Source organism: Melospiza georgiana, chromosome 11 (genome assembly GCF_028018845.1).
Source record: "Melospiza georgiana isolate bMelGeo1 chromosome 11, bMelGeo1.pri, whole genome shotgun sequence".
In the NCBI taxonomy this organism is placed as follows: domain Eukaryota; kingdom Metazoa; phylum Chordata; class Aves; order Passeriformes; family Passerellidae; genus Melospiza; species Melospiza georgiana.
Window position 1 is genome coordinate 12,486,924 of NC_080440.1, and position 22,292 is coordinate 12,509,215.

General features: G+C 35.5%; 1 protein-coding gene across 1 annotated transcript in view; it reads left to right on the forward strand.

Annotated features, from left to right (window-relative positions):
- Nucleotides 1-22,292, forward strand: part of DNAH12 (dynein axonemal heavy chain 12) — a 58,271-nt gene that overhangs the window by 34,587 nt on the left and 1,392 nt on the right. The window contains exons 45-72 of the mRNA XM_058031926.1: nt 828-1,028; nt 1,824-1,957; nt 2,181-2,343; nt 2,794-2,874; nt 3,707-3,883; nt 4,246-4,377; nt 4,800-4,889; nt 5,865-6,005; nt 6,139-6,380; nt 6,708-6,855; nt 7,773-7,918; nt 8,327-8,541; nt 9,432-9,624; nt 10,449-10,641; nt 11,070-11,242; nt 11,763-11,903; nt 13,026-13,184; nt 14,187-14,331; nt 15,148-15,298; nt 15,542-15,795; nt 16,335-16,475; nt 17,151-17,288; nt 18,511-18,744; nt 19,132-19,317; nt 19,848-19,951; nt 21,051-21,255; nt 21,431-21,568; nt 21,979-22,070. Of these exons, the coding sequence (XP_057887909.1) occupies nt 828-1,028; nt 1,824-1,957; nt 2,181-2,343; nt 2,794-2,874; nt 3,707-3,883; nt 4,246-4,377; nt 4,800-4,889; nt 5,865-6,005; nt 6,139-6,380; nt 6,708-6,855; nt 7,773-7,918; nt 8,327-8,541; nt 9,432-9,624; nt 10,449-10,641; nt 11,070-11,242; nt 11,763-11,903; nt 13,026-13,184; nt 14,187-14,331; nt 15,148-15,298; nt 15,542-15,795; nt 16,335-16,475; nt 17,151-17,288; nt 18,511-18,744; nt 19,132-19,317; nt 19,848-19,951; nt 21,051-21,255; nt 21,431-21,568; nt 21,979-22,070 (4,517 nt within the window). The remainder of the gene's footprint in view (nt 1-827; nt 1,029-1,823; nt 1,958-2,180; nt 2,344-2,793; nt 2,875-3,706; nt 3,884-4,245; nt 4,378-4,799; nt 4,890-5,864; nt 6,006-6,138; nt 6,381-6,707; nt 6,856-7,772; nt 7,919-8,326; nt 8,542-9,431; nt 9,625-10,448; nt 10,642-11,069; nt 11,243-11,762; nt 11,904-13,025; nt 13,185-14,186; nt 14,332-15,147; nt 15,299-15,541; nt 15,796-16,334; nt 16,476-17,150; nt 17,289-18,510; nt 18,745-19,131; nt 19,318-19,847; nt 19,952-21,050; nt 21,256-21,430; nt 21,569-21,978; nt 22,071-22,292) is intronic.

Here is a 22,292-nt window from a genome sequence, read left to right on the forward strand (position 1 = left end):
AAAACAAAATTAACTCAAATCGGGCTTGGATTTTCACAATAGCAGTTGCAATTTGGGAGGAAGAGACACCAATCTTTGTATACATCATGTTGGAAATTTAATGTTAGCAAACAATATTTGGAACTGCATGCTGTGCTGTCTCCCTATCTCTGTATGTTTTTACTAAATTAAGTAGGTATGCTTCTAGTTGATTTTCAGAGTAGTTCTTAGTACACACACAAATGTTTTTGTTACAATATCGGTATCACTTTATAGATGTTAATCCTGGTTTTTCTTGCACTTGAATTATGGAGCATGTTGATTCCTGAATTCGTGAATCTTTCAAAGAAGTTAGATTATAATTCTTGTGATCTTTTTCTGTTACTATTTCATTCTTACCAGGTATATAGTGGCAATATTAAAATAATATGGCTCTTTTCCAATTTTATAGTTTGTGTGAACATATTCAGAGGCTATATGCTGGAACTTGGTAGCTATCCACAATGTGCCAGCTGGAGCAAAGTTGGTTTTTATTCATTTAAATTTGCTCCCTCCAAAGAATTCTTCTTTTACTCTATTGTTATGATCTACTCTCTGTTGCTCAGAGCAGCAGATGATCATTTCTGGAGCACATTCAAATGCTGAAAGGGTCACAGATAAATAGTGCAATCCTGTTCTCAGACAGTATTTGCTACTTGTTCCGGTTTTCTACTTCATTTTGTCTGTTTCATTTCCACTAAAAAATTTAATTTCCTGGTGATGCTGCCATTAATAGGATTGCTATAGGACTTGAGATGTGCTTAATGAGAATTTATGTAACATTTTTTATGCTATGTATTATTCCTAAGGGTGTTCGTGTTCGTGCAGCAGCTCAGGCTGCTGATAAAGGTGAAGAACTCAGTCCCTTGGCCTTGTATGCACTTTTTGTGAACTTATGCAAAGAAAATCTCCACATTGTGGTGGCATTCAGCCCAATTGGAGATGCTTTCCGCAATCGTCTGAGACAGTTTCCATCGCTCATCAACTGCTGTACTATTGATTGGTTCCAGGTATGGGAGAATATTTATATTATTTCCTCCAAAATCTGCCTCAGCTCTCTAATGCTCTATATTTCTAAGTGTCATTATATTTTCTTTTATCTTCCTTGTAGAAGTACTCCTTGTTTTCCAAAATTTTAAAATTGCATAAGCCTTTTCTGTAGTATTTTTGGAGCTCTTTGCTGTGTGATCTCAACATTTCTACATCTAAATAAATTAAATTTTGTTGCTACATGTTTCTGAAGTATCTGTAGTCTTAGTTTGATGATGGAAATTTGTAATTTTACATAGTATGTATGTTTTAGAGGACTAGAGAAACCATTTCATTGTGACTTTAAAATTGTCTTAATTGTGGCTGCCTATTCAGCAGGTCATCCATTGTAGGAACAACTAGCAAATACAAATGTTGATGTTTATCGGTAGATCTTTTATAGCAGAATAAAACTTGGATAAATAGTATCACTGTAAGTACTATTGCTCTCAGTAAAACACAGTTAGCTCCATAGCTTGGCCCAGTGCTGTCAATTAATTTTTCTGCCAAAGGATGAATAGACACAGACCTGTTTGGATGGAATGTTAGTGTGTACTTTGAGCTAGAATATCAACCAGGAGCTGCCAGAAAAGATTGCATGGGTGCTGACCTTGCTGCCTGAGCTAACCAACCCTTTTATCAGCTCATTGTTCTTGAGACACAGCTGGGACTAGTGTGTCTCATTCTGCTGGTTTGGATGGTAAAACTTGATTTAACATTTGAAGACTGCTAAGAGTTGAATTTTACAAATTCTTTCTTCCTCACTTCTCCCTCAGCCGTGGCCTGAAGATGCCCTTGAACGTGTGGCCAGTAAGTTCCTGGAATCACTTCAGCTCACAGACACTGAGCGCCAGGCAGTTGTGCCCATCTGTAAATACTTCCATACTTCAGTTTTGTCACTCTCTGAAAGGTCAGTCTATGGCTTTTAGAAACAATCATAAAGTTTTATGTGACTGAGTTCAATGCTACTCATTTATATATTAAAAGTTAACACAACTATTTGCCTTCATAAAAATTATATAAAATCACTGAAACTGTTAATTTATGTCAAAAAGTTACATAACTTTGCTACTGATAAACTAAAAAATAAATCAAAGTTTAAGTTACTCTTACTTTTTTTCCGTTTTAAATAGGTTTTTACAAAGTCTGGGACGCCATAATTATGTTACTCCTACTTCTTATCTTGAGCTTATTGCTGCATTTCAGAGACTTCTCACTGAGAAACGAGACAGTGTAATGAAAGCCAAGAAGAAATATGTGAATGGGCTAGATAAACTAGCTTTTGCTGAGTCACAGGTGAGGTACAACAAATATGGAACTGAAATTAGGAAGTGTTTGTCAACTGCAGGTCTTTTTCTGGAGAAGTCAGTCAAAAGTGCTACTTAAGATTTTGTTCAGCTCAATCTTCAACAGTAAAACTAACAAATGTATTTTGCTTTTTCTTTCCTGCAATCACAGAACTTGTGCTAAAGCCATACATCTCTAAACATATATTGTTAAGTGGTATATGAACAGAGCTGTCATTTCCTTGGTGGTTAACAGGTGACTGTAAGTGATCATAGTTCTTAAAATTAGACATTGTATGTAGGAGATAAAAATAAATCTTGGAAATGTTTTGGTTTGAAACTGAATGTTACATTAACAATCCATAAATTAGTCATTAGGTAAAATCTAGGTCTTAAAGGAATTGCTAGAAATTGTGCTTGACCCTTCTGGATCCCACCTGATTCTTTTGTATATGCATAGGTTGGTAGGATGAAAATGGAATTAATTGAGCTGCAGCCCAAACTGGAAGAGGCTAAAGTGGAAAATGCAAGCATGATGGAGGTAGAGTTATACAAAAGCTTTGTGGCTTTTAATGTAAGCACGTGTCTTATTTCACTGATGTGTGACTTTCAGAAAGTAGAAGTTGAATTGAGGTTTTTGAGCTCACTCCTTGTTTACAGAGGTTTCCAGTATTCTGAGACTGGTTATTTATGTTTATAGCCTTAGAACAGAAATAAAATTTCATTCTTTATATAAATTACATTCTCTGGATATACAGTCATTGCCTAAGCTCCATGCTAAAGGATGTTAGAGGAATTTTCATGCTAATAGTGATTGATCAGGTTTCCCAAGTTGATTCACAAACATTGCAAAAACCTCAAGTAGTTTTTCCATGTGACCAGATATAACAAACCAAACAAGAACAGTTTTGCATGGTCTGTCTTTGCATGCACAGGGATTATATGATTGATTTAGTAAAGGATCCTGGGAATTTAGTGGGATTTAGGATCAAAAATCTTGTGTGTTTTGAAAATTCCAGTATATAAAAATATATACATACTTATTTAGTATGTGACTGTTGTATCACCAAAAAAGCATGATTTAATTGATGTTATACACTTGTTTCTGATTCTTAAGTGTTTTTACAGATACAGTGATATCTCTTCTGCCTCTAAGAAAACTGAATGTCATTTCCCTAGAACTGCAAAGGGAGTTGGATAAAGGCTTGACTTATCTGTTAACATATTAAAATTGGAATGATCTTAACATAATAAAATCTTCAATGTTCCCTTTATATTTTACAATATTCCTTAAGTTCTATAGTAGATAATTTCAGTTTATTTGATCATTCATGGCACGATATAAATAAAGCCCACTCATGGTTTTTCTTTAGATTATAGAAGTAGAATCTGCAGAAGTAGAAGAAAAAAGAAAAATTGTTAAAGTGGACGAAGAAATTGCTACAGAAAAAGCTGAAGAAGCTCAGGCACTGAAAAATGAATGTGAGAGTGACCTGGCAGAGGCATTGCCAGTCATGGAGGCTGCAATTGGTGCTCTTGACACTTTGAAGGCAAGCTGATCTAAATTTCAGCATTTGAAAGTGTTATGTAACTCTCTGAAATGAAGTAGGAATTTAGAAGAATAAGAGATGACACAAAGTGTATCAAAAATATTCTGACCTCAAATTTTTAAAGCAAAATTTTATTTAATCATTAGTTTACAGTTTATTAGCATTTATTTAATTTTTTTTCCTCTGCCTAGAGAATAGTGATGGATATTGATAATCATGATGGTAACATTGTATCATCCCTTCTAAAGTTCTATGTTACCACTTGCATTCATTGGTAATGGTGTTATAATTCCTCTTTTTTCTATCAATTCATCTACTGAGTGCTGAGAAAGACATAATACTTCATGTGTTTTTTATTTTAGCCATCTGATATAGCAGTTGTCAAAACAATGAAAAATCCTCCCTCTGGTGTCAAACTTGTCATGGCTGCTGTCTGTGTCATAAGAGAAAAAAAACCTGAAAGAATTTCTGATCCTTCAGGATCTGGAGGCAAGGTAAAACAGCAGACAATAGTCTGAAATAAAAATGTAATTCATGCTCTTTCCAACACTTATCCAACAAACAAGATAACCCAAGGTGCATTAAAGTAGGCAAGTACTTATAGCCTCCATCCAGGATTTTACTGAAAACTTTCCTTATTTTCCAAATTTTTTTATGTGCCAGATTTAATTTGCTTTACACATTTCTTGAGAATTGATAATACATAACTTCCCTGAAACACTGTTTACTTTTTGACTGAAAGGATGATTGGAAGGAAATGTTTGATCTGACAGACTTTCTGCTTTACTGGCATCTCAAGGAGATACCAGATTATCAGTATTAAATATTCATGAATTTTAATTAAATTAGGTTTGTAAATTTTTGTATGTGTATTTGTTTTAAAGCCTGAAAATGTATTTTCTACTATGTTTTGTAGATTTGGGATTATTGGGGTGTAAGCCAGAAAATGCTTGGCAACATTAATTTCCTAAAGGAATTGAAAGCCTGTTCTGAGACACCCATTCCGGTAAGGCTTTTTCAGTAATTTTTACCAGACACTTTCTTGCAGGGAAAAAAAAAAAAAAAAAGAGAGAAAATGCTTTTTGGAGACATCATTTGTCCAAATCAATCAGTTTCTTCTGAGCCTATGTCCTTTTAGCCTCATTTCACACACTCTGTTTTGGGAGCTGGCTGGGGTTTTTCAGTGGTACCAATGGACATTTGATCCATGTCCAGCCTTCCTATGCCTTTTTCTTTTTTTGCTAGTTTTACTAGATCAACCATTCAGCATTATAAACTTCTTTTTATAATTGACTGTCCATTGCTGCCTTTCTTAACATCTTTTTCTAATTGTATTATTTTTGATTAAATGAATGATGACAAAATGGGTAATATTTTGTTGATTCTACTGGCAGATATGCAATAAATGCAGAAATGTACTAGCTATATCACCTTTCAAATATGATTTTTTTCTCCTAAAGGTCATACTATCCAAGAGTGTGATTCTTGCCCTTTGCTGAATTAATTGGAAATGGAATATGCTTTGTACTTGATGAAATACTCTTTGCCCTTTATAAAACTGTTCCCCAAAAGTAGGCACAAGCAATTACATTTTGTATTACATTAGGAGAAATGCATTTTATAGTGTCCCCAAAGTTGTGTATTGAGAAAAAGATAGCAAATAATGGAATTGGTATGTTTTGCACAAGGGGCAGTGTAAATTAAGGCTTCTCTGTGACTGTAATGTGCTTATGGAGCTGCCACAGGGAAGATACAGCAAATGCATGATTAGAAAGGGTAAGGATAGGATTAGAATGAAAACAGGAAAAGATTATGTAACATGACAGGAAGATCAAAACAACCAAATGAGCAGTGATTTCTACAACAATTATTATGGAATAGTTCTTTGTTATTTCATTGTGTAGAGAAATGGCAATGAATCAGTTGAGTTTGGAGGTGTCAGCTGTGATATCTGATGGGCTGCACTGCCTTTGTTCCCCAGGAACACGTTATGCAGAAGATCCGGACCGAGTACCTGACCAATCCAGAGTTTGATCCACAAGTGGTGGCCAAAGCTTCCTCAGCAGCAGAGGGTTTGTGCAAATGGATTAAGGGAATGGAAGTCTTTCACAGGGTATCAAAGGTGTGGTTTTGGTCCTTGCCCCTTGGTGCTATGGAATCTTCCTTTGCTCTGTGTATTCACCTTAAGCATTGTACTTAATAATAAAGTTACACAAATGTACTAAAGCACTTGTGGGTTGGTTGTAATTGAATAGGAGATTGAACCCAAAAAAGAACGTTTAAAAGTGGCAGAGGAGTCCCTGGCAGTGACAATGGAGCTGTTGAATCAGAAGAGAGCAGAGCTTGCAGAAGTTGAAGGGCGTTTGGCTGCTTTGGAAAAAACCTTTGCTGAAAAGACAGAAGAAAAGGCTCGTTTGGAATTCCAGGTTGATCTGTGTGCTAAAAAACTGGAACGAGCAGAGAAGTTGATTGGAGGCCTTGGTGGAGAGAAAACAAGGTCAGTTTTAAGTTCAAATGTGAGATAAAACAACAACTGTAGAAATAGAACTTGAAATTATGTTCTCTAAGCCTTTAATGCTGTGTTTCTGTTTGAGAACTGTAACACTAAAGAATGTCCTGCACCTTGAAATATTCCTAGTTGTTTGTAGCATAAAAATATGGGCAGCAACACTGGGAGAATTGTAGCAGAAATCTCTTCCAAATGAGAATTGAGGTTTTCATATTTTTCACCTACTCTTAGCTAAGATAAACAAAACCAAGTTGGGTTTTACATCAATGTCATTAATGTGGAGGTTTCAGTATGACTTTTTTCTGCTTGTCATAGATGGCATCAAGCTGCATGTGATCTTCAAGTGGAATATGATAATCTGACAGGTGATATTCTGATATCAGCTGGTGTAATAGCATATCTGGGAGCTTTTACTGCTGGATTTCGACAAGACTGTACCAAAGATTGGAGCAAACTGTGCAAGGTTAGAAGATTGTCTTAAAGTTAAATAAATGTTTTGGTTTTTTGAGACAACTGCAAAAGGCTTCAAAAATCCCTTGTGATTTACCTAATGATAGCCTAGTAAACCTCATGGGTAAAGCAATGGGATCAATTCTGCTGATCCAATATTTTGTAGATTTGAATTTAATTAAATCAGTGAATTTACCCTGCACCTATAATTTACTCTAAAATAGCACATCAGAAACAAGAGACCATAATTGATTTTGTAAGGCTTGATTGTTACTGAAGTAAAATCTAATTGTTTTGTGTATTTTTCCTTTAAATAAAATAAATAAATTTAAAATGCAGTTATGTGTAATGTAAAACATTCTGTAACTTACACCATCAAATATTTGTATGTTAATTATATGGTTAATTGTGTGGTTTGCAAAGGGACACTTTCAACACAGGAACCTGAACCCTTACACTTAACCCTAACCCTAATGGCATATGAATGCCATAATTCATTAACCAAATAAATTCATAAATAATTGATAAATCAAGTGATTTAGAAACACTTAAAATGCATGAAACAGTAACAAATCAGCACTGGATTACTGTACTGATTTAATGGAAGATTTAATTAGGTATTTCCAACTATGTATGTATTTCTTAATTTATAACTTTATGTAACAAACCTCCCTCCATGAATGTACCAAAAACTGGACAAGTCTTAGAAAATTTGATAAAGAGTATATATTTAGTGGGGAAATGTAGTTAATTATTGAAATTATGGTTTTATTTTCCCCAGGATTTTTACTTGTACATGACCTATTTCAATCCCTTAAAACAAAATGCACACTGTCATTTTTGATAGAAGTAGCATTTAATAAAGATTTAAAGAAACCCAGAATAAAGAAAAACACTTATTTTGTTGGGTTTTCCTCCCCTCTTTTTCAGGAGAAAGAAATCCCTTGTTCTGAGAATTTCTCTTTGAGCAAGAATCTTGGTGACCCAGTAAAAATAAGAGCCTGGAATATTGCTGGTTTGCCCACTGATGTATTTTCTGTAGACAATGGGGTCATTGTTGACAATTCAAGACGTTGGTAGGTGACAAAAAGGTTTAATTTTCAAATCCAAGCAAGTTCCCACTTACAAAAAAAAAAAAAAGAATGTGTCTGGAAACAGGGCAGCTTCTGTAGAGCAATGTAATTTAAGAAGGAGTGGAATCTTTGTATTCCAGGTAGAACAATATTTTACAAGAATTCTGTATTCTGGTTATTTTATGAAAATTGTTAAACATTTTTTGCAACTTTTAACTTTTATAGCTATTTCTGCTATTACTTTTCAAAATATTGTAAAACACCTATGCATCCAATATTCACTGATATCTAAAAATAACATAATTAAATTTTATCACTTCTTCTCGACAGTCTAATACAGAAACATGTAAAATAGTTTAAAATTTTGGAAAATGCCTGCAAGCACTGAGAAAACTATCCTGTGTTTTCTAGGCCATTAATGATTGATCCTCAAGGTCAAGCAAATAAATGGATCAAGAATTTTGAGAAGGACAACCGTCTGAGTGTTATCAAGATCAGTGACTCGGATTATATGAGAACTGTGGAGAACTGCATTCAGTTTGGGACTCCTCTGCTGCTAGAAAATGTTGGGGAAGAATTAGATCCATCTCTTGAACCTTTGCTGCTTAAACAGACATTTAAACAAGGTACAGCAGAATTCATTTAGAACCCTGAAGGAGAGGACATTAATGTTCAGTTTCTAGTCTCTGGCTCCACCTGATGTTTTTCATATTGCTCTCTTCTTGCCTTAATTCTGCCTCTGGTAAGAGAATGGTAATTGCACAAGAGTCTGAAGTTTTATTTTTTAATAAATGTCATTCCTGCCTATCATGAAAATGGTTTTATGTGAAAACCTTTCCCAGATCCCTATAGGAGACTAAAGATGTTCTGTGGAGGAAACATTGTCAGTGAAATTGTTTTTCTCGTTCATTTTCATATGTTTTAGTCTGATGATAATACTTGTTAAATTTTGCACAAATAAAGCAAATAAAGCTGTCAAGACATTTTGCTTAAGGCATAGTTTTCACTGTACTTAGCAAGTAGCTATAAATTTGGTTTTCAGCTTTTCCTCCTGTTAGGTGACAGAAAAGTGCACATAAAGCAATTTATATTTTCCCTTCCTTCTTACCTAGATTGTCTTTTCATGTTCAGAATTAAAACAAAAGGAAAGTAAAGCTCAAACACTTTTTTTCTTTGTGGTTTCCTCTTCAGACAAGTAATTCAATGAAAGAATAGTCTGTAAGAATAGAATATTTGGAAATAATTCCACAGCTCTCTGTTGGCATCTCTAGTTTTTGTATATGCAAATTGGAATACTGTAGGGATAGGATTGACTTGATTTCATCTGCTGAGAGGGATAAGTGGCCTCACTGAGGTCTCTGTGAATTTTTCAGACTCTCAGATATATTTAATAATTTTTACTTCTCAGGAAATTTGTCATTGGTGAGAAGTTTTTTTATCTAATGACAGAAGTATTGTTTCCCTATGAATAATTGGAGTAGATAAATTTTCTTAATGTTTCTCTTCTTAACTTCAGGAGGTATGGAGTGTATCAGGCTTGGGGACAGCATTATTGAGTATTCCAGTGATTTCAAGTTTTTTATTACCACAAAACTAAGAAATCCACACTATTTGCCTGAAATTGCTACAAAAGTTTTATTACTCAATTTTATGATAACACCAGAGGGACTTGAAGACCAGCTGCTAGGTATTGTTGTAGCAGAAGAGAGGTAAGTCTCTCTTTATGGTAAACAGCCATGAAAGGTTTTTATGGCATAATTCCCAGAAAATTGGAAATTAATTTATTGTATAAAATAACGGATGTTACACGGTATGAATGTTGCTCAGTAACAGCTTTAAATTAAAATTTTATTATTTAAAAAGTTTATTAGGGAAGTGTTAGGGGTAAGTGTCCAGAAGTTAATTAAGAATAGCTGATGTGAAATCATTGTTTTTTCATGGCAATTTTCTCCTGAAATATTCCTCGAATATTAGAAAACTTTGTAAATATTATTTGAATCATTACTGTTATTTTTTCAATGTGACTGAACTGCCAGACAAAGGTGTAGAACGGTGAGGATTTCTTTTTAATTTTGTATGAAATAAGTGCAAAGTACCTCTGAAACTGATTATGGATCATATCTGAGCCCTCACAGAGGCATGGAGAATTAGGTTTGGACAGGCATTCTGTGTAACTCGGGTAAACTGATTGCTAACAGAAGTGTTCCAGCAGAAAACTGGCTCTGTGTATCACTTGGTGGGTTTTTTTAGGCAGCAGAGATACAATAAAGGAAAAATAGGATGCACTGCCATTTGCAAAATGCTAAGATGTTAAAGATTAGACCATCATTTCCAAGTACTGAGTGGAAGTAATGCAAAGAAATCTATACTCACCAGTATAAATAGATGTTAAACACCATAAACCTCCTTAAACTGAAAAGAATATTCATAAATAACTTCCTATTGGAAGAGGGAGTAATTTTCATGGGCTTCTTTTGCAGTCAGTGCAAGATGAGCATTGACTGATTTTGGTTTTTGTGTTTTTCTTCATTAGGCCAGATTTAGAAGAGGAAAGAAATGCTCTCATTATTCAGTCCGCAGCCAATAAAAAGAATCTACAAGAAATTGAGAAGAAAATTTTAGAAACTTTAGAGTCATCTGAAGGTGATATTCTGGAAGATGAGACTGCCATCCAGATCTTGGATTCTGCCAAAGTCATGGCTAATGAGATCACAAGGAAACAGCAGGTAAGGAGTATGTATGTGTGCTTCCCTCAATAATACTGAGACATTAAATGTTAAAATTTGCAGCCAGCAGAAGGTCTCTGATTTGGATGCATAGCACAAGGACAAATTATGTACTTGTGAAATGGAAAGAGAAATAAAAGTGGATCTGTTCTATAATCTTCACTGGTGGTTTATTCAGTCTTTAAAATGTTTTAAAGTCTGTGTATCTGTAGTGCAGGTAAATAGATCAGGCAGCACTGGGGTAGGGCCAAGCGCTCGTTTTACCTACTGGGGTGGCGCCTTCTGGAGCAGAAAAGTCGCTTTACTCTGGTGTTTCAGTGCTGTATGGAACTATCCCAGAAATGCTATTAAGCAGTAACATTTTCTAGAACAAGAAGAGTATTAAGCCTGTTAGAAGCTGTTGTTTGTCCCGTGGTGTTGCCGTGCAGATTGCAGAGAAGACGGAGCTGAAGATCGCGGAGTCGCGCGAGGCGTACCGGCCCGTGGCGCAGCACTCGGCCGTGCTCTTCTTCAGCATCGCCGACCTGGCCAACATCGACCCCATGTACCAGTACTCCCTCAGCTGGTTTGTCAGCCTCTACATCAGCTCCATCCACGACAGGTAAAGAGGGTCTCTCTGCAGAAAATAAAGGGGTTTCATTCTCTTCTTATGAATAGTGGAGAAAACCATTCATAAGAAGAGAATGAAACAGTTCTGGAAACAGTTTGCCTCCTTAAATGCAGGATTTTAGGGAAAATAGGATTTATTAATGAATTCATTTATCTTTCTGGTTACTGTTAAAACAGTAAGTTTGGATGTGCTATATTTAAGTATTTTAAAGAATGTGACTTAGTGTGATGTCAGGTTCTGAAATAGGCTCCATTTTGAAGACTGAGTGCCACCACTTAACTGTGGCAAATTGATTTCAACTTATTATTTTGCTTGGGACTTCTAGAAATGCTACAGTCTTTTTAAAAGACAGGGACTATAGTTGAAATTTTGGGGAAACTGCCACCTAAGTCCCTCGAGGAGTCTGTGGATCTGATATAAATCCTCTGCAGCCCTAAATAAATGAGATTTCTTGAGGATTGTATATGTTATTCAATTTGAAGTCTCAGTTTATCACTTCTTTTCTTTTTAGTAATAAATCCAAAGTTTTGAAGAAGCGACTTCAATATCTAAATGACCACTTCACCTACAATCTGTACTGCCAAGTCTGTCGTTCACTGTTTGAAACAGACAAGCTGCTCTTCTCATTTCTGTTGTGCTGTAATCTGCTCATGTAAGCTCATTTTTGTGAAGTCTCTTACTAACAGAAACGAATTATTTTATCATGGAAGCAGGTAGTGATGAAATGGAATGTTCTTGTGCACATTGATAATTATGCCTTTGGAGTAAGGTCATGAATACTTTGGGCTTTCTAAGATGTATAATATTAAAAAATGGAAGAGTGTGTGAGTGCATGGATCACTACTTCAGGACACATTATGAAAACAAAAGTGTGCCAAGTGTGCCTATTTGTCAATGGTTTTGTGAATGATAAATCTATCTTTAAAGGATCTGGGCAGTGTTACATACATTTTGACACTACTTATGTTAAAAACATTTTCTGTTATTTAAGAAAGAAAACTTGGCCAGTAATGTGTAATGGCAACAACTCCTAGGTTTTTGTCTTTGTTTTTCATTTTTTCTCTTCTCTGTCTGTTACCCTTTTGCATAACATCATGTGATTTCAGATGCAGTCTTCTCCTTTCCAAAAGCTTTTTAGTTTTCTCTTCCTAATTTTGTGTGAATACATTATGAAAGGAATGACAGGTTCAAAATTGCACAACCACAATGTGCATACTTAATTAATTGCAGTGTGTACTCATCTGTACAGGGATATTCTTCCTGGGCCAATCTGTAAGGGTACTGTAATTGTAGAATGCATTATTTTTTGCAAAGCCTTTAAAAGCCAGAAATAATTGCACTTTAAAAAAAAGAAAAGCAGGTATTAGTTCTTTGCCAAATGTGTTGTCAAGCACTGGAACAGGCTGCTCAGGGCAGTGATGGAATCACCATCCCTGGAGGCTTTTAAAAGCTGTGTAGATGTGGCACTGAGGGACAGGGGTTAGTGATAGCTTGGCATTGCTGGGTTAATGGTTGGACTTGATCTTAAAGGTCTTTTCCAGCATAAACAATCAATTGATTCTAAGATTTATCTCTTGAAACCCTTACTTTAGTATTAATCAGACGTTTTTACCATGCAGTTTTTTAATTAAATAGAATATTGAGATCTGATCTCAGCTCTTACTGAAGTAGAAGCATTCCTAAAGGGCAGTGAAGTGTAATTCATTTAAAACTACTGTTTATATTATGTAAAATCGTATCTCAATTACTGGTTGGTTTTTTTTAATATATATAGGGCTAATAAGGAAATAGAACATCAAGAGTTTATGTTCTTACTAACTGGAGGTGTGGGTCTCAAGAATGAGCACAAGAATCCAGATCCATCTTGGCTGTCAGATAAGAGCTGGGATGAATTATGTCGTGCCAGTGAATTCCCAGCGATGGGAAGATTGAGGTATGGTAAAATACTGATGTGAATTGGCCTGAATTGGTTTTGACCAATACATATGTAACATGCTGAAAGAAATGTTTGCCATGTTTTCCAAATCAGTGCCAGAATGCAAAGGGCATCAAACCAGCCCCTTTTTTTCATTATCATGTTTGCTTCACTTAATCCAATCAGTCAGATCACTATTTATAATATTATGTAATAAAACTATATTTTTAATTATTTGAGGCATTGCCTAAAGAAATTTTTCTTCCAAAATGTCTTCACAGTAAAGAAATAGTGTTTAACGGGTTCAGTGAAAGCCAGAGATGGTGGATATAGCAGAATTTCACTGTAGTTCTGGGGAAGGAGTATTTCTAGTAAACTCTATTCTACTGAACTCAGCACAGTTTCTCTGTGGGTTTAAATAGATTTTGGCACTAAATTCTGGAGACAACATGGCTGTACAAGATAAATTAGCTGACTAAGTGCAAATATTTGGAACATTTTGATCTGAATGCAGTAACACTGCTCTCTTAGAAGTTCTTTGAGGTTGTTTTTTGTTTCAGCCCCTTTGGAGTACAAGTAGCAATGTGGATGATGATCCCACCTTTAAGTAATCTGAGAGTTGTCCCATTGCCAAGGACATACTCTGCATGTTAAGTGAAGGAAAATAGTTTGGTTTTTTTCCTGGTTGAATTTCCTGGTAATTTTTTTCAGTTAAATTGTGGTGTTTTCCTGAGCTAGTAGAGGCAGAAAATTCACCCAGACCTATGAAAGTGCAAGTAGTGCTGCCTGGAGAAACAGACAGAACTTACTGTCAGCTTGGAACATTTCAGGTGGAATCTCTCCTCAGCAGCATGGTGGAAAGAGATTTTTCACCATTCAGCATGGAGAAGCTCAACTGCAGGATTATTTTCTGACATAGATATGAAGTGTCCTAAATGACAATACAGTGTAATTTTCCTTTGATAAACATTAAAAAAAAGACTCCAGGTATTTATAGTACTTGTGGTTTTTTTTCTCTAGGAGTCATGTCTCTGAAAATATACGTGAATGGCAAAAAATGTATGATAGCAAAGAGCCTCAAAACTTACCATTACCAGAAGAGTTGAATAATACATTCAGTGAAATACAAAAGATGATAGTTCTTCGGTGCTTAAGACCAGACAAGGTAAAATGATCTGTTATGGAGTGTTTGTAGACTGTGCTATGCATCTTCCAGTAATTAATCTGTTCTTCATTATATTAATTAAGAAAGTAAATGCTGTTCTTATTTTTCAAGTGACCAATACAAACACCTCAAGCGTCAGCTGAAATCTTTCTTTCTGATGTGATTTAATGAATCTTTTGGAGGATTCTCATTGCTCTAGCTCTCTTGAAATATTTTTTCATGCCTAGGCTGTTTCCTGGTGCACTCAATATACTCAAGGACAGGACATATTAGCCTGAAAAAAAAATACACAGGTTATCTAATACCATGTGCTTTCCTGCAAATGATAATTAAGGCAAAAAGAGATAAAATGTGTTGATTTGAATGACCAAGATGAACTTTCAACAAATTCTGCCTTTGGTGCTCTTAGCAGATTGTATTGCATTATCTTTAGGAGCTGTCAATGTTAAAATTTAAGGCATATTGCAACTGCTCCCTTGAATTAATTAAAAATAATTACATTAATATATCCTAAGGGAGAATGTGCTTGTCCTCCACATCAGGAAAAGCCTGACTCAAGGTCTTAATGTTATTTAATATTATTTATACAAGGTATGCTATTCTTTATTTTCTAAAAACATTACTATTCCTCTTGTAAGGAAAAAATAAGGAGAGAGGTGTCAACAAGATGCTTTTGCATCACTCTGCAAGAGTGGTCTCAAATCTCTGCAAATCAGAGAGGTCTCTTCAGGGTTGGGAATTTGGCATAAAAGACGTTGTCAAATCTGCAGTTATATCTATGTTAATGGTTTGTATCTGCTTTTTTTTTTTTACCAGATTGGTCCAGCTGTAACAACATTTGTCACTGAAAAACTGGGGAAGAAATTTGTAGAGCCACCACCTTTTGATCTAGCAAAAAGTTACTTAGATTCAACTGCTACAGCCCCTTTAATATTTGTGCTATCTCCAGGAGCAGATCCCATGTCTAGTAAGTACACACAGAAAGTAGGGACCTCAAATTCCCCTTTAATACACAGTGAGGATTATTTTCCATTTTCTGCAAGTAGATTTGAGTGCATTGTGTCAGACTGGTAGAATTCTGTGCCCCTTCAAAATGCTAACTTGTATATACATGTAAACAAAACAGTAATAGAAGTTTTTCAAATTCTTTTCTGACATAACTTCTTTTTAATATATGAGTGCTAAAATCTTATGCTTCTTTCTGTTCAAGGCCTCCTGAAACTGGCAAATGACAAAGACATGGTAGGAGATAAGTTTCAGTCCATCTCATTAGGACAAGGACAAGGACCAATAGCTACAAAAATGATTCACACAGGAATGGAAGAAGGAACATGGGTTTGTTTACAAAACTGTCATTTAGCTGTCTCCTGGATGCCAATGCTGGAGAAAATATGTGAGGAGTTTGACAGTGAAAAATGTCACCCAGAATTCAGACTTTGGCTTACAAGTTACCCTTCACCAAAGGTATATGCGTGGCCCTATAATCTCTGTTTAGGGATAGGGAAAGTTGATGGCATTTTTAGGGGATTTTTGTATACCTCAATGAGCTGATAATACAAAACTTCTCTGAAAGGCAATGAGGCTTTGAAGAGATAATTTAACCAAGAAAGGACATTTAAAAATAAACATGATAATATCAAGCTTCCTTTGTAATATTTTGATACTGTGATGTGCAATATTTTGTGTACTATTCAATCAAACTCCAATCTGTCAACATATATGATTAAGAGTGTTTCTTTGCTCTCACATAAATTAAAAAAATTAGTCTTGCATTTTATCTGTGAAGTGTTGAATACCAAGAAAACATTTTAAAATACACGTTTGTTATTTACAGTAGTCTTACTTTCTTGACGCCTTGAAGAATTTTTTATAAGCTGTTGACCTTTAAAATGTAATTTCTTGCAGATAGCTGTTAATGTGAAAAACACAGAATAATAGTATATTGTTAATTTAGAATCTCTTCCACACTTTCTGAATGCTGTATTGCTGGGTTTTATTTCTAGTTTCCAGTAACCATTCTGCAGAATGGTGTGAAGATGACAAATGAGCCTCCTACTGGTCTGCGGTTAAACCTTCTTCAGTCATTTCTTTCTGATCCCATTTCTGATCCTGAATTCTTTGCTGGGTGCCCTGGGAAGGAGCTGGTAATGTGCCTGTCTCTTGAGAAGATTTTGGACTTTGGGGTTTTGTTATCCAATTTCACATAGCAATATTTTAAATGGTTTCTTATGCTTTTTAAATCCCTGACATGCTACATACACATAGTACACAATGTACATGGACTCTGAGCATTGATTAGAAAGGCATGTCTGTTGTTACTGAGATAAACACTGAGAAGAACTTTTCTTGCTACCAGGGACCAAATATTGCAGTGCCCATATATCTTATTGATAGCTGGTGAACAACTTAGCTAATCATTACCTGCGAAGGAAGTGAAAACAGTGGGATCAGAGATAAGAGTTACCAATATACATAGGTGTGACTGCACCTAAGGATTTGCTTTAAAAATGCATTTGTATTTTTTGTTTGTCTAATGAACCTTAAAAATAAATACTTTGTGCTATTGGAATTCTTATGAAGTCAGTTGTCCTATACATTAAAGAATATCATGGTACTTGAGGAACTGGCTAAATGTGCTTGCATTTATGTCACTGTGTGTGCACTTGTTCCCTGGGCAAAAACCACAAGGTTCTTAGTAGTGACCTGGATGTATACCTGGGTGGAGAGTGGTAATCCAAGGGTGCTCACTACACACGTTGCAGACTACCATGAACTTACAGACTAGTTAATAATACATTTTTCTTTTGCTTTTCTCAAAGGTATGGGAGAAATTACTATTTGGAGTTTGTTTCTTCCATGCTCTTGTTCAGGAGAGAAGGAAGTTTGGGCCCCTTGGTTGGAATATACCCTATGGATTTAATGAATCTGATTTGAGAATCAGTATCAGACAGCTGCAGGTAAAATTACTCATTACCTCCTGAACTCTGATCTTGCAAAACACAGCTGGGAGTCACAAGGAGCAATACATTGAAGTTACCTCAAATGTTCATAGATATTCAGGACTTCAGCTGTAAAACCAAGGAATGTCAATTATAGTATGAATATTTTCAAAATTACAAATGACAAAAAAACTTAATTAAAAACCATATATTAATTATATTCCATATGTCTGTAGAAATCTTAATTTCTACAGACATATGGAATAGAATTGATATATGTGAGTATCATAAAAGTTAAATTTGTCATGTACAAGAGCTCACTGTTCTCAAGGCAGCATGTATCAATGACAGTCACCTATTAGGGTGGTTAGTAGGAGGACTTTTTTTACATGTGTACTGGTAGTTAACAGAACCTCAGACTATTCTCCTTCCCCAAAAGGAGATGGTTAACACTGCTTGACCTTGAACCTTTTATAGGCACTCTGTATAAAGGTCAGGAGAATTAAAACTGAATTACAGAAGTTGAGGCTGAAGATTTGAAAAAGTTACCAAGAAGTTAATGAAAGAGATTGGAGGAAGATTAAAAGATAATTTAAGTGAAACACATGTTTATTTCTGGTGCAGAAAAGTGTCCATCTGTACTGGAGAAATCATCCACATGTAAATAATTGAAGAATTACTTGGGCAACTAAGTAATTTTGATATTCATAGGAGGCTTTTGCTCTTAACTCATCTTGATTTTAAACAATAATTTTTACCTGAAAATAAGATTTAAGAGTTTGAGTTTCCAGCACCTAGGAACAAAACTCCATAAACTGCAGCTTACACATGCTGTAGCTTCCAGCCTTTTATTCTCTTAGGTCCCACTGCTGTTTAGCAGATACTGCAAGTCTCTAGAACTGCTCTCATGTTGTCATCTTAGTGTAGGGGTTCCATACTGGTGTCTCCTCATCACAAAGGTTTCACACCTTCTTGGTGTTCTCTCAGGGGCAGCTCATCAGAGCTCTGATTCTTTCATCTTCACAAAGCAGCCACTGACTCCAGTTCCCTTTTCACCCAGCCACCCCACTCTTTTATAGCATCTTCCTCTCATTGGTTACAGCTGGGGCCTGTTAAAGTCAGGCCTGTTCCTAATCTTTGATAATTGGGCTCAGCTGCAACTCCTTAGGGGTGAGATTACTTTCTACACTGTCTTTATTTCCTTATATCCTATCCCCCCATACTCTTATTTGTGTTTCAGTTATTCATCAATGAGTACAGCCACGTTCCCTTTGAGGCTGTCTCTTACCTGACTGGGGAGTGTAACTATGGAGGTCGAGTGACAGATGACTGGGACAGACGTTTGCTGCTGACCATGCTGGATGATTTCTATAACCCCGACATCATCGAGAATCCTCGGTACACTTTTTCTCCCAGTGGCAACTACTATGCTCCACCCAAAGGCACATATGAGGAGTACATTGAGTTTATTAAGGTAAAAAAGTAGCAACAAGAATTTGCACTGTTACAATGATGTGCTAAGAGAGCAATCCTGCGAGGCTTAAAGAGGTGGTTTTGCAGCACAATTAATTGTGTGCTCAGGTTCTTGCCAGCATCCTTGTATGATCCTTGCCGTGATCTTAAATGTTTTGGGGAGGGAACCAGTAAGTAGGTAGGGGGATGTGTAGCATAGATTCTTTGGAAATGACTTACTGTGTGAGAAGTGGTGGCTCTGTCACCAGTAATTCTGTCTGCAAATACCTGCCTCTAAGATCCTCACTCACCTGCAGTTGAAGTTTTTCACTTGACTTCTTAAAGAAACCTTGGATGAGATTCCTCCTGCTCTATGTCACCCAGACTGTTTTTTTCTTTTTTGTCCTAGAGCCTTCCCTTTACTCAGCACCCAGAGGTATTTGGCTTGCATGAAAATGTGGATATTGCAAAAGATCTTCAGCAAACTAAGACCCTCTTTGAATCTCTGATTTTAACACAAGGAGGAGGTTCTCAGGGAACTTCTGGGGGTGGTGACAGCACTCTTTATGCAATTGCAGATGATATTCTCAGCAAGGTATTGTATTCTATAAATTACTTCAATATATCTTTTTACAAAGCAGAAATTCCTTAACTAGAATCTTCACTGTAAACTAGATTTCATCTTGAAAGAAAAGCATTCTGAAAGGAACTTAGTGCAATGTGAAAGTAAGAACTTGTGTGGCTGTAACAGACCACAGCTATATTTCAGTTGAAAGAAATTTTATTTGTTTTATTAAATAGGCAGAAGACAGTAGAAAGAGAGAAAATAGAGCAAAGAGGACTTGAAAGAACAGTTGATTAATTCACATGAACAAATTTAAAATTAATAAATAGAAATATATTAATAAATTTTCATTATATTAAAAATTCTAGGTTTTTTTTTTAATGAACATGAAAATCTCACAAATTTTTATTTAGGTTGAACTACTGAATCCTGTACTGCTAAGATACTAATCAGAAAGTTTAGTGGTTTCTATTGCTCTGGAAATTTTCACATTTGCACACCTTAATGTAAAATCGTAGTGATATGTATGAAATGATTTCCAAATGTGTTGTCATTTACAGCTTCCAAAGGATTTTGACATTGAAAGTTGCCTAATTAAATATCCAGTGAGATATGAAGAAAGTATGAACACTGTGCTGGTGCAAGAAATGGAAAGATTTAACCAGTAAGAATGTTCTGTTTTATTAAATTTACCAGAAATCATTCCATTCACAGAAAAATATTTCTTGCAAATCATATTCTGTAAGCCCTGTGGTGTGTGAAATATTTTTTTTGTTCCCTTCTAATTGCCTGCAGTGATACCTGCAGTCCAAACACCCTTGCTCCTTGTGGAGAGTCAGAGTGTAGGATAGATGTCAGGAAAAGTAATAGTCAAGATGTGAGGCAAAATTAACTGAAAGAGAAAAGAAGGGAGTATGAGGAAGTACTGGGAAAAGAGAATGCAAACAATATATAGATATATTTTTTTAACTTCACTTTCTCTTTCACCATCATGACCTTAATTTTATTTTATTTTCCTCATATTTCTGACCTGTAAGGTAAAGGAATTAGAAACTCCACATGCACAGTTATAGTTTATTAAATGTTTTATGTAATGGAGATATTTTTGTTTTTTAATATTCTCATGTGCTTCTGTTTGAATTTTTCCCCCTTTTTCCGATGTTTTTTCCCCCTATGCCTAATTTTCACAATTATTCTTCTAAGACTACAAACCTAGAATTGAATTTATTTTTCTCCTTGTGTCCTCAGTCTAATTTTTGACTTTGTTTCCTAATTTTATTTCTTATCTTCACCTGCCTGCCTATTCCTTCTTTCTGGTTTTTCTCTATCTTCCTTCTTTTCTATTTTTCTCTTCATGTCTCCTGCTTAATTTTCTCCCAAATGCTCTCTGGCCTTAAGTCTCCAAGTTATCCTTATTCACACCCTCTTCTTTTGCAATCAAAACCTTTTTCCTTCATCTATAATATAGTGGATACATTTGGAGTTCCAAATTTATCCTCTTAAAAAAAAAATCAGGATATCAGAGAAAACAAAAGAATTTATTACTGTTTGTAGTCTTAAATAAATCTGCACTAGTACCCAAATCCATGACTTTACAGACATGGCTTATTGAGCAGATATCTATATAGATGTATAGATTTAAAAAGCTATAAAAGTTCTATAGATGCCTCCATAATCCACTTCTTTTACTTTTTTCCCAGTGACATAGTCATGTTAAACAAATCATGCAGGATGTGTGAAAATTGTTTGTTTTTTAATTCTAGTTTAATCCGAACTATTCGCATTACACTAATTAACCTGAAGAAAGCCATTAAAGGACTGGTTGTTATGGATGCTGCACTGGAGGCTCTGTCTGGCAGTCTCCTGATTGGAAAAGTTCCTGAGAAGTGGGCACAGCATTCATACCCAAGTCTAAAACCATTAGGGAGCTATATTGTTGATCTGCTAGCAAGGCTGAAGTTCTTACAGGTAATGTACAAGTGGCAGTGCTGCCAATTGTTCAATCTACTTTTCCATATAATTTGTGTGATAAGGAGTGATAGGCTTTGTTTAGATTTTCTGAGTACAATTATGTAGAAAATAGTCAAAGAGGATGGGATTCCTCTCTTTTTGGTTGTTCAATGTATTGCTTTCCCCTTTCCAGGATTGGTATGAATTAGGGAAGCCTGCTGTTTTTTGGCTATCAGGATTCTATTTTACTCAAGCTTTCCTAACTGGAGCCATGCAAAACTATGCCAGGAAGCACAGGATCCCTATTGACCTTCTAGGATATGAATTTGAGGTATGAATAAAGTATAAATTGACGTTGTGGTGAGATGTAGTAAATAAATCCTAACTGGAAGATTCATTTTGCAACTGACTGCAGTGTGAAGGCATATATTTGTTAGGAGTGGGAGGCTAAATAATTCTCAAAGTGATTAAAAGCAATTCTATCACTGGACCCAGAACTCCACTCAAGGAAACAGTGTATATTTTTCTGTGTCATTAAAGCCTCATTTTGTAACCTACAAGAAAGGTAATTAACAAACCCAGAGAAGTCTGCTGTCTCTACAGATATATATAAAAGTAGCTTTGAAAAGGAGGGGTTACTATATTATTCTCAGTTTGGATTGGTCAAAAAAAAATGGCATAATAGCTCAAAAATCAAAGAGCTGTGAGAGTTTAATGACTTGTAACACTTCTTTCCTGCAGGTTATTCCTAAGGATACTGCTGATACTGCACCAGAGGATGGTGTTTACATCCATGGATTATTTTTAGATGGAGCTCGCTGGGACAGGGCCAAGTCAGTAGCCAAATGTTTTACTCTGGTTCTGGAATTATTCAGTGCTCAAGCAAGACTGGTTTAAATAATTTAAGTGATACTTTTCATATTATTGAAATAACACACCAAATTAAGTACTCTTTCATGCATGGAAATGGGGAAATAAAAACAAACAAGCAAGTAGCAACCAAAAAACACCCACCAAACCCCTCAAGCCACAAACAATGACTTTGTTGCTGTCTC